The sequence below is a fragment of the Podarcis liolepis genome (assembly GCF_965112155.1).
Source record: "Podarcis liolepis genome assembly, chromosome: 13".
Taxonomy (NCBI): Eukaryota; Metazoa; Chordata; class Lepidosauria; order Squamata; family Lacertidae; genus Podarcis; species Podarcis liolepis.
The window spans coordinates 37158170-37170362 of NC_139573.1; the positions used below are offsets into that span (position 1 = coordinate 37158170).

Genomic DNA, 12193 nt, shown 5'->3' on the forward strand with positions numbered 1-12193 from the left:
GAGAAGGCCCTGTTCTTGTGTTGCCACCCTCCAGACCTCTCGAGGAGGAGCACACGAAAGAGGGCCTCAGAAGATGATCTCAGAGTCCGGGTTGGTTCATATGGAAAGAGGCAGCCCTTGAGGTATTGAATATACTATAAATCAAAATAAATACAAACCCTTTGGCTAGCAGTGTTGCTCAACTAGACCTGCTTAGGCATGGGGATTTTAATCTGAGGTAGCCATCCTGGAAACAGAAGCAAGATAATCTTTACATAGCTAATCCAGGACACTTGTGTCTGGGGCACACACACACACACACACACACACAATTCCCCCTGCAAGGGAATGCAGTCTTTGATGGCGAAAGGATGTTTGCCCCTGTATTACAACATGGAATGAAGCATCCCTGCACTTGATGCAAGGAATATAGAGATATTTTTCCATCCAGACCTCAGCAGCTGCTAATACAACCAGATGCCAGGACGATATTTCCCACCTGCTCTCCGTCGTCCATTGTGACAATTTCCAGAGGGCTAGCTGCGTTAGTCTGCAGCAAAAAGCACACACTATAAACCAAGCCTTGCGGCATCATAAAGAGTAACAGATTTATTGTGGCTTATGCCGTAAAGGATTATCTCATAATAAATCTGTTCGTTGGTAAGGTACCACTCAAGGTTTTTTTCATCTAAGGACGTCAATTCTTTATTTTAAAGAGAGGGGGAGAGGTGAGGGGTTTTTTTTCAAACCACAAAGACTGAATACACACCATATGTTTAAAGCGTATTCCCTTTCCACCAAGGAGCCCCGGGAACGCTAGTTTACCCATCACAGAGGCCTTAAGTAAGACAATGCCAGAACCCTTAACAAACTACAGTTCCCAGAATCCTTGGGGGGATGCTTTAATTGTCTGCCATGTGAGGAGCCAATGCTTACAGCCACAAGATACATTTAAAGCCCATGGTTGTCCCCCAAAATCCTGGGAGCTGTGGTTTGTTAAGCATGCTGGGAATTGCAGCTCTGTGGGGGTAAACTACAGCTCACAGGATTATTTGGCAGGGGAAGCCACGTGACTTAAAGGTTTGGCATGTGCACAGCCAAAATTGGAGACTTGTGGCTCTTCATACTTTGTTGGACTCCAACCAGGGCATTTTATATATATATTTCAAAACCCTATAAAAGGTTGAGAAAATTCCGCACAACACTGAACTCAAACTTCCTCACCAGTAAGGTGCCCTTTCAGTTTAGTTAGGGGACTGTTTTACAGCAGGTATTCAAGCCATTCTGGGCAGCTTCCAACACATATGAAAACATAATAAAACATTAAACATTAAAAAAACTTCCCTATGCAGAGCTGCCTTCAGACATCTTCTCAAGGTTGCATAGTTACTTATCTCCTTGGCTGAAGGATTGCATAACTCCGTACCCACCAACATTTCTCCGATGAAAATAGGGACATCCTAAGGAAAAGCGGGACATTCTGGGATCAAATCAGAAACTGGGATTGCTTCTGTAAATCCGGGACTGTCCCTGGAAAATAGGGTCACTTGGAGGGTCTGCTATATATATGCCACCTTGAAGTCCCTGAAGGAAAGATGGGATATACCATATTTTTTGCTCTATAAGACTCACTTTTTCCCTCCTAAAAAGTAAGGGGAAATGTGTGTGCGTCTTATGGAGTGAATGCAGGCTGCGCAGCTATCCCAGAAGCCAGAACAGCAAGAGGGATCGCTGCTTTCGTCGCGCAGTGATCCCTCTTGCTGTTCTGGCTTCTGAGATTCAGAATATTTTTTTTCTTGTTTTCCTCCTCCAAAAACTAGGTGCCTCTTATGCTCTGGTGCGTCTTATAGAGCGAAAAATACGGTAGGTGTGATGAATCAACTAAAATAAATACAATCAGAAGTGGACAGAAAACAATCACACCCAGCCTATTGAACTAGTTCTGGTGCTGGTGGGGGGGCGAGAAGAGAAAGGGAATCTCATGCTGGCTGTGTACACATTCCCGTTTAATCTGCATCCGGTGCTCTTCTGCAACTGGTTTCATAAGTGGTGCACATAAGATACTCACCACAATCCAGATCTATCCTGTATCCAGCCTGTTGCTTCATATGACGCACTGCCTTTTGACGGTTCCTCCCCCCCTCCCCAAAACCAGTTTCCATCTGATTGAGAAAAAGAATAACCGAGCTGTTTCAAGATAGACATTGCGTACGCAGTCCCTGTCTTGCTAAATACATAATAAATAAGAGTGTGCTTTGAACTCCTGGAGAAGATGAGGAGAGAGATTGCTTTCATGTACTTTGGGAGTTCTTCTATAGTGCCTGCATTAATTTTTTTCTGAATCCATTCCCAACCCCACTTTCCCCCAAAGCTGCAGATGATGGCGCAGTCTGCTAAGTATGTAATCTCCTGCCCTTCCGCAGACAAAAAGTCTTGCCCCCATCTTAATAAACAGGCAGCCCTAAAAGCCAACAGGGAGATCTTACCAAAAGGCAAGAGCCAATCCGAGTACCTCCATGGCCTCAAGAGACCGGAAGGCCTAGCTTTGGAGGTGAGATGTTGAGAGGTTAAAGTCCGCAGCCAAGCAGCCTGAGAAAATCGGGCCTGCATGACGTCAACTGTGGCGAGGAGGGAAGCATGCAGAAATCCAACAGGCGTTTGCAAAACGTCTCTGGTCAACAAGTTCCTTCTACAAAGCATTCCTCGGCTGCTGCCATCACTACCACCATTTGGTCAGGGAAAGCTGTTTGGGAATTGAAAGAGAGGTGGGGGGGGGACACACCACTTCTCAAAGCAGAAAAGAGCTGATTTTTAAAAAATGAGGACAGATCACTCTGCCCCCCCCCCCCAACCAACAAAAATTAGAATCACAGAATCAGAAGGAAAATTTAAAAAGTTACAAAAATTGGGTGCCTCCCCCTCTCTCCACCAAGCAGTGGAAAGAGCCCAGGGGGTTCCAGGGTCTGTGTGCCTCTGGAGAATTCAATAATAATAATAATAATAATAATAATAATAATAATAATAATAATTTATTTATACCCCGCCCATCTGGCTGGGCTTCCCCAGCGACTCTGGGTGGCTTTCAACAAAATATTAAAATACAGTAATGCATCAAACATTAAAAGCTTCCCTAAATTCAAGACACGGTGGAGATTCTCATCGCTGTAAGAAATAGGGTTCATTCACCTATTTACACCTTCAGTCTGCATGGAGGGAGTCCAGATCTTACAGCATTGACCGCCACACATAGCTGTCAACGTTTCCCTACACAGGTGTAATTGTATAGATGCTCCCATTAGCTGCATTCCCAATCACCAGGAAAAGAAAGGACAGAGAAGGAATAGTTAGTAAAGTGCACCCTCTGGTGACAGCGAACCACAACTGCAGAAGATAAATACTGCACTTCAGGCAATGAAAATGTAAGCTGAAAAGCTGTCAGAAGAACCGACACATCCGCTAACACAATATTTGCCTTTGAGGTACAGCTTCCCTGAGCATTTAAAAAAAAGAAAAAGAAACAAAACTGGAATTGGATTTTTATTTTATTTTTATGCAATATCCACCCATTAAGGCAGTTGCTCTGGCAAATATCGTCTGGCCACATTTTGTACAGTACAGAATGTGCTATGGAAATATCTAGGGAGGCATTAGGAAGCAAAGGAGAGGGAGCTCTTGAGCGAAGGGGCCCTGGAATGACGAGCAGGAAGTGAGAGAAATTCTCCACCCTCCCAGCAAAGGCAGGCCAGGGATGATCTCTCTGGGTTGATAAGGTTCATCATCATCATCATCATCATCATCATCATCATACTGATGTTGTAGACAAGGCTAAGGGATAAAAAAGTGAGAGAGATGCTGGCCATCTTCGAGGCCTGGGCAGCAATCTACTGCGCTATCATTGCTTGTTGTGAAGGGAAAAGCCAAGCTGAACTGAGAGGTAAGCAAGGGAGACAGAGTTCCTTTATGTAGCAGAGTGACATTCCCCTTTTTTACATGCACAGCTGATAGCTGGTTGCAGGCTCGTGTGAGCCTCTCACTGTTATACAATTCAATCTGTCTCAGATTGAATTTTTGCGTTCCTGGTAAGTTCCCTTGAATCCCTCTTAAAAGAATAAAGACGCCACAATCTTATTGGAAGTCAATAAAATAAGTTTACTCACATCAGTTCCCAGTTGGATTCCGGAAGGCAGACTTAGTTTCAAATATGTACATGTGGATCTACCCCATATGGGGGAATAATCTCAGAGGAGTCCTAGCTAAAAGCTGGTCAAACGAAGAAGGAAGTCAAAAAAAGAAGGGAGAGGTGCTGTGTGACTCGTCCTTTTGTTACCTGGACAGGTAAGGCCACACCCACCTTCTACCACATGCAAAAGGAAAGATGCTCCAGCCAGGAGGAACAGGAAGTTTTGACTGGCTGGACCAAACATTCCCTCGCATCTCTTCTCTAGCATTACAAGGAATGTTGCACTTGACTGCTTCTCATGGATCACATCCTACAAAAAACACAATCTGCACAGGAAGGTGAAGCCTAATGAGCACAGCAACTCATCTCTGGCAGGTCTTACTCCATGAAAATCAGCTGCTAAGACGAAAAGGATCACTGGATCACATTCATCACCAACTGCACTGGCTCCCGGTGGAGTACAGGGTCAGGTTTAAGGTGCTGGTTTTGACCTTTAAAGCCCTATGCAGCCTAGGACCCACGTACCTACGGGGCCGCCTCTCCTGTTATGCCCCGCGGAGGACCTTAAGGTCCACAAATAACAACACTTTGGAGGTCCCGAGCCTCAAGGAGGTTAAATTGGTTTCAACTAGGGCCAGGGCCTTTTCAGCGCTGGCCCCGACGTGGTGGAACGCTCTGTCACAGGAGACTAAGGCCCTGTGGGACTTGACATCTTTGCACAGGGCCTGCAAGACAGAGCTGTTCCGCCTGGCCTTTGGTTTGGACTAGGTCTGACCTTTATTTTTCCCTCCCCTTATGGTCTTGATTTATCGGCTATTTTAAAATGAGGCTGCATTTTAAATTGCATTTTAGCCTGTGTTTTAAATTGTGGTGGTTTTTTTTTCCTTCTCTTTTTCCCCTATTATGTTTTTAGTGCGATTTTATTGGTGTTAGCCACCCTGAGCCCGGCTCTGGCCGGGGAGGGCGGGGTATAAATAAAAATTATTATTATTATTATTATTATTATTATTATTATTATTATTATTATTATTATTATTAAAGTCCCTGCCTCCCCACAGCCATCTAAGTCCCCTCTTCGCCAAGGCTTTTTCCAAGCAATCTGAGATTAGGTCTGCATGCAGCCAACCTATCCTCCACCCTTTTCTGATTCTGGGAGACCAGGGGAGAGGAGAGTTTGTCACAGCAGGAGAGGGAGACACTTGTGACCCTTCACCAGAGGCTAGCAGGTCCCTATCCCTGGCTTACTCCACAATAGATCTGTTAGCCTGTTAGGTGTCATTTCTCCTTTGTATGTTTGCAAGCATGAAGAGAGCTTCAGAAAACAGACAGGGCCTGCTGGCAACTCCAGTTGCCTTTCCGTAACCTCACTTCACATTTCCAATCAGAAGGCAGAAGATTGAATGGGGGCATTTGAGCTCTTTCGGCGGATAATTGCAGCTTGGCTAGAGGAAGCCGCCTGATGTACAAAAAAAAAAAAGGGCAATTGCCTGGGTCTCTCAAATTAATCGCAGAATGTATTTTGAATTGTGCTGACTTGAAGACGCACTTCAGAGTCTCCGGGCTATGGAAATGAGCACTTGACTGGAATAACGACATTGGCTTGGGGCATGAGATAGTCCTTACATTATTTTCATTTTTAAAAAATCAGTTCTCCAGCAGTACATTTGATGTTCATTTTCCAAATTGGGAACGTGGGCAAAATAGATCCAGGAAATTGTAGCAGCAGTTGTGTTCCCGCTGCAGTCCCTGCAGAGAAACAGCATCTGGTGTGAAACTGTGGGCTTATGGACACATGAACGGGATAAGATGAGGAATTGTGCCTGCTTTTTAGTGGGTGCCTCTATTGCAGAGGAGACCTCAGTCTGCTTCGTGTTTTCCTAGCACCCTGGACAGAATCAGATGCAAAAGACATTCGCTGTTTCAGACCCTATGCATGATCACAGTTCCAAAACATGCAGAGAGCCCCCAAAAGTTGCAAAAGTTTCTCGCTGATACGGTTCCAAAAGAAAGAGGATCAATACGTTTGGCTCCAGCTTGGCTGCAGGAGATGCTGGAAGCAGGTGTATAAGATGCCATTCAACTGTCTTAGGGACCCTACTCTGAATTTAGGGACACGGGTGGCGCTGTGGGTTAAACCACAGAGCCCAGGACTTGCCAATCAGAAGGTTGGCGGTTCGAAACCCCGCAATGGGGTGCGCTCCTGTTGCTCGGTCCCTGCTCCTGCCAACCTAGCAGTTTGAAAGCTCCTCAAAGTGCAAGGAGATAAATAGGTACCGTTCTGTTGGGAAGGTACACGGTGTTTCCATGCGCTGCTCTGGTTCGCCAGAAGCGGCTTAGTCCTGCTGGCCACATGACCCGGAAACTGTACGCCGGCTCCCTCGACCAATAAAGCGAGATAAGCGCCCCAACCCCAGAGTCGGCCACGACTGGACATAATGGTCAGGGGTCCCTTTACCTTTACCTTTACTCTGAATTTACTCCATAGCCTTTACATCTCTCCAAGATCTCCCGCAAGGTAGCTGAGGTTTAGGAACAATGTTTTAACAATTCAGAGTCAAAAATCCCTGTGTGTGTATTCCAAATCACTCAGATCTACTAGCAGATTCCCATCTGTCTTCTGCCCATCCCCAATCTAGATCGCATCAAGTGCTTGAATAATGGGAGGAGCTGTCCCCACCTATGATCTTTTGTGATGGTCTCTGCTTAGCATCTGTTTTAGGAGGCTAAAGGCAGCTCCCAATGGGATCAGGGAGAGGCAAGGAATAAGTACAGTGGTACCTTGGTTCACAAACGCCTTGGTTCCCAAACTCTGAAAACCCAGAAGTAAGAGTTCCGGTTTTCAAATGTTTTTCAGAAGCCGGACATCCAATGCGGTTGTCGGCTATTGTTTCCAGGGCACCTGCACCAATCAGAAGCTTCGCCTTGGTTTTTGAACATTTCGGAAGTCAAATGGACTTCCGGAATGGATTCAGGTTGGCGTTTTTGTTTTTGCTATTTATTTTGCATTTTTGTTTCTGAGGCTTTTCCGGTTAATTTGTTTTTGTGACTGTGTGGAACCCAATTCAGCTACTGATTGATTGATGGTGTAACTGCAGAAATCGATAAAAGGCCCCCCCCCATCCAAACAATGACTATCATCAGTGTGGGTAAGGGGGGGGGGAATTAAATTTTTATCATCTACAATACTGTCTTATTTGTTTTATAGTATAGTACATTGATTATTGCTTTCATTTTATGGATCAATGTCCTCGTTAGATAGTAAAATTCATGTGGAATTGCTGTTTTAGGGGTTGTTTTTAAAAGTCTGGAACGGATTAATCTGTTTTAGCCTTACTTTCTATCAGGGCTGTCTTACCCATAGGTGCTAGGGGTGCGGGGCACCCGGGCGCTGGGCTCTCAAGGGCGCCAGGTTGAGAGTCCGGGGCCTGAGAGTTGAGTCCGGGGAAGAGCCTGCCCATTGGTCGAAGCGCTGTGGCGGGTTCTTCCGCTGTGGGCGGCTCTACGCCGCAAGTTCGGGGGCAACTGAGCCAGCGAGACGCTGAGGCGGGCGGCCGACTCTGCCCTCCTGCACGCCTGGGACTGGGCAACGGGGGGGGCGCTGGGCAGATATTTGCACTCCGGCACCGCACATGCTTAAGACAGCCCTGCTTTCTATGGGAAAGCATGCCACAGAAATGTTGGCCCTCAACTCCAGAGGGAGGCCAGACGAGAAGGTTCATCTGAGGTATGCATTTCCTATAGTCACCTTCTCAGTGAGAAGAAGGGAGTGTCACGGGGCAGTGATTCCACACAAGGCTAGCCTCATCCTGACATTTGTTTACAGGGCTTGAAATAGGGTGGGGCTATGACTGCAAGGAACGAGGGGGGTGGGAATGGGAGAAGCAGGCTAGCACTCCAACCTCATAGCAAATAGGAGGGCCTAGAGTTATGGGTGAGAGTAAGACAGAGCTTGAAGAACACCAGAAGGCCAACTTAGTGGTCCCTCCCTCCCCAACAACCCCATCTCATTTCTCTGAGTCAAAGGGACCTTCGGGCTCATTCCAGTTCTTGCCCTGATTCTTCTTCCTGTTCCTCTCTGCCATGACAATAGCTGCGATCACCGTCACCAAGACAGTGACAGTGATAACCAGGACAGTGGCGGTCTCTGCCACGCACAGCTGGCTGTCCACAGACGTGAGGGGTGACCCCGCCAGCTGCCAGGGGCTGGCGCAGGTGATGTTCTCGTAGTCATCCACGTGAAGGTGCCGGACACTCATGATCTTGCCGAAAACACGCTGTAGGTCGCAGTCGCAAATCCACGGGTTGCCTGCAAATTGGATATGGGTGCTGATGGTCTGGATGTTCAGGAACGTCTTGAATTTGAGGTGGATGAGCTGGTTGCCCGTCAGGGACAGAAGCTTCATGTTGTGCAAGGAGATGAAAGCCTCCAGCTCAATGGCGCTGATGTTGTTGTTGCTCAGAAGGAGGACCTCAAGGTTCTGGAGCATGAAGGAGAAGCCGTTGTAGAGCACCGTAAGCCTGTTAGACTGAAGGTAGAGGTGTCTGAGCCCAGAGAGGCCCCGGAAAGTTCCTCTCTCGATCGAAGTCACCCGGTTGTGACTCAGGTCCAGCTTCTCCAAGTTCTCCAGGTACTGCAAGCTGTTGAACCGCAAGGCTCCCAGGTGGTTGTAGGACACCTTGAGTTCCTTCAGAGAAGTCAGGTCGTCTGAGAAGTAGTGGGGCAGGTGGACCAGGAGGTTGTGGCTGAGGTCCATCTTCTCCAGAAAGCCCAGGGTCCTGAAAGCGTTGGGCCATATCCTCACAATGGGATTGTGGGACAAGAGGAGAATCCTCAACGACCACAGGGCGTCAAAGCCGCCTCCCTCTAGCCCACTCAAGTTGTTGTGCCTCAGGTCCAGCATCCATGTGTCGTGAGGGACGCCTGGCGGGACTTGGGCCAAGTGGCGGCTGTGGCAGTCCACGAAACTGGAGGACTCGTAGCAGGTGCACGGGTGGGGGCAAGCCTGGGAGGCCTGGGCCACCAGGGCGCACGACAGCAGGATGGCTACGGAGAAGGGAGACATCTCCAGAGGGCCTGGTGGAGGTCCGGCTTTTGCTGTGCGCTTGCAAAGCCCTCAGCTGAACTGGTAAGGAATGGAGATCACAGCACCAAGCGCTCCTCATTCGATCCAGAGAGTCATATTTCTTCAGAGGAATCCATAACAAAGAGCTCTTTGTCGAGTGATTAGCTAAGAGCTTCCTTGGACTTTCGCCTTGGAGGACAACAGGCAACTTGAGCAAACCAGAGAGGAAGAAACGGATCAGAGAGGCCTGTAACTGGAGCAGCAGCACTTTCTGCAAGATGTGTCAATCATACCTTATCTCGTTGGTCTCTCTCTCTCTCTCTATTTCCAGTTCCAGCGGCTTGGATCCTTGAAAGCCTAACAGGGCGGCAGGGGACCAGAGAAGGCTTTTTCAGTTCGATCTTCCAGAGAGAGGCACTAAATGAAAGAGAGGGAAGAGGCAGCAATGACTGGAATATGAACAAGGGAAGGCTTTAGCCTGTAATCACTTTAGGGCATGGGTAGGCAGACTAAGGCCCGGGCGCCGGATCTGGCCCTATCTCCTTCTAAATGCGGACGGTCCGGGAATCAGTGTGTTTTTACATGAGTGGAATGTGCCCTATTATTTAAAATGCATCTCTGGGTTATTTGTAGGGCATAGGAATATGTTCATTTTTATATTATTATTTTTCAAAATATAGTCCGGCCCCCCACAAGGTCTGAGGGACAGTGGACCGGCCCCCTGCTGAAAAAGTTTGCTGACCCCTGCTTTAGGGGTCTAGGTAGACAGACCCCTAACCATTTTCTCTGTTTTACCCTCCTTTGGTTGCCAGACCTTGAAATCAAAGGACTCCATACAGCAAGCAATAGCTTTACCTGTGAACAGTTAAAATGCCCTCAAAGTGTCCTTCCATGCCCTTTAAAGTTGTAAATGAAACAGCAGAGGGTGCTTGTTTATTCTGGGAGGGGTGCCCCCCTCCAATAGCACCCACATGAAGCCATTGGCATCAAAATGCCAGCCTATCTTGTTTTACCCATGTAATCAAGAACGGCCAGCGCCTTTAACAAACTCCTCCACCCTCCCAGCGCTGCCACTCACTTAGAGAAGGCAAGAAAGTGTTATAAGAATTTTAAGGTCTCAAATATAGAATAAAGATTCATAAATGCACACGTATCTAAATATATGAACCACGTGTCTGAAATAGTATGGGAGAGCAATCCTGAAGCCATTTTGACTCTCAAATATTCCTCTGCAGTAACGGAGGCAAATGGGAAAATCCTTCCCATTGTCTTTTTGCTTGCAAATCCTGTCTTAAGGGCGTATTTGTGTATGAACAGGGTGAGCCTGTGCCCTGGACTCAGGAACTAAAGTATTAACCATCACAAAAGAATGGCCAGGCTGCCCAGGTAATGCCATCAGTGACCATTATCAGGTATCCTGGCAGACAGGATTTCTGCTGTAGACCGCCTCCTTCTGTGATGTATGTATGATGTTTTACAGGGGTGGTCTTGGGCCACAGGGTGGGCAATTTCAAAAGTCTATATAAGGGCTTGCTCACCATTGTTTGGGGTTTGTCCTCCCTCCTGCGTGCGGTGAGTGGGGACTCTGTTGCAAAAGTTCCTTGAATAAAGATCGGGCTTACTAGCCGCTTTGCTTCTCGGTATACGCTGGTGGGCCTCTGTTTTCTCCTGCCGATAGGGAACCCACTTAAGGACTCTATACGGGCTCTGGAATACCCCATAAGGGAAAGGGAGCAGTTTATCTTATAACAAAAGCAAGCAGCAACGCAACTTGACATTTTCATCCCCCCAAAAGTTTTTGATTTGAGTTCCTACTGAAACGAGGCTGCATTTTAATGTTGTATTTTAATCTTGTTTTTAAGTTGTATTTCAATCAATTGTTTTTATACCAATGTTAGCTGCCCTGAGTCTGGTCTTGGCTGGGAAGGGCAGGGTATAAATAAAATTTAATAATAATAATAATAATAATAATAATAATAATAATAATAATAATAACAACAACAACAACAATGAGGAGGAGGAACAGCAGGTCAAGGGTTGGCTGAGGGTCTCCTGACGAAGTGTCATGTCCCCTATAGCCTTTGAGGTCTTCATAAGGCATGCTGAGGCAACTGCCAGGGCCCCAGCCCCACTGCTGTGCCCACCAATCAACACCGAGGAAATGAGGCACCATTTTGGTTTCCCAGAATGCTCCCCTCATGTAACATGGTACCAAGGCATTGTGGGAAATTTAAGCGCCGGCTCACTACCGAATACGGATCGGGGTACTCCTGCTGCTGCCCACCACTGCTAGGAAAGCCTGCTGGACCCATCAGCTCCAAAGGAAGGGACCCATCGGAGGACATGTTGCCAATGGCTCCCTCGGTCCTAGAGCCGAGGACAGACTGTCACAGAAAGGGGCTGAGTTCAGCCTATGCATATCAAGATGGAGGCTGGAGGAGAATGAGGCTGACCTTCATGCAGATTTTTCAGCAGCTGCTCCAGAATGTGCACATATGCAGGGATTACGGCTGGCAGAGGCCAAAGCTGATCAGCTGCAAATTTAAACCTTCAAGCCCCAGCTTGTTCACACATCTGGGATGTTGTTAATCCCCAAGAGGAGGGTACTGAGTAGGGACAATGAGGGACCCAAGAGATGCATTTGGCCTTCAGTGTACAAGACACCAATGAGGTCAATATTGTGCAATTGAAATTACATACCCTCCAACCTTTCTACAGTGAAAATAAGGATGTCCTATTCCATAATAATAGAGACGCGGGTGGCGCTGTGGGTTAAACCACAGAGCCTAGGACTTGCCTATCGAAGGTCGGCGGTTCGAATCCCCGCAACGGGGTGAGCTCCCATTGCTCAGTCCCTGCTCCTGCCAACCTAGCAGTTCAAAAGCACGTCAAAATGCAAGTAGATAAATAGGTACCACTCCAGCTGGAAGGTAAACGGCGTTTCCATGCGCTGCTCTGGTTCACCAGAAGT

At 47.3% G+C, this 12193-nt stretch overlaps 1 protein-coding gene across 1 annotated transcript; it reads right to left on the bottom strand.

The window, feature by feature from the left end:
• Positions 1–7327: 7327 nt before the first annotated feature.
• Positions 7328–10131, bottom strand: LOC310691991 (uncharacterized protein). The gene is made up of 2 exons (XM_083472338.1): positions 9516–10131; positions 7328–9430 (listed from the first exon to the last, which is right to left on the bottom strand). Exon 2 carries the CDS (start codon positions 9220–9222, stop codon positions 8164–8166), a length of 1059 nt encoding a protein of 352 aa, XP_083328464.1. The 5' UTR covers positions 9223–9430; positions 9516–10131; the 3' UTR covers positions 7328–8163.
• Between the last annotated feature and the right edge of the window lie 2062 nt (positions 10132–12193).

What these genes read in the sequence shown, in the direction of transcription:
- LOC310691991 (XM_083472338.1), bottom strand. Translation starts at nt 9,222, where the DNA reads ATGTCTCCCTTCTCCGTAGCCATCCTGCTGTCGTGCGCCCTGGTGGCC.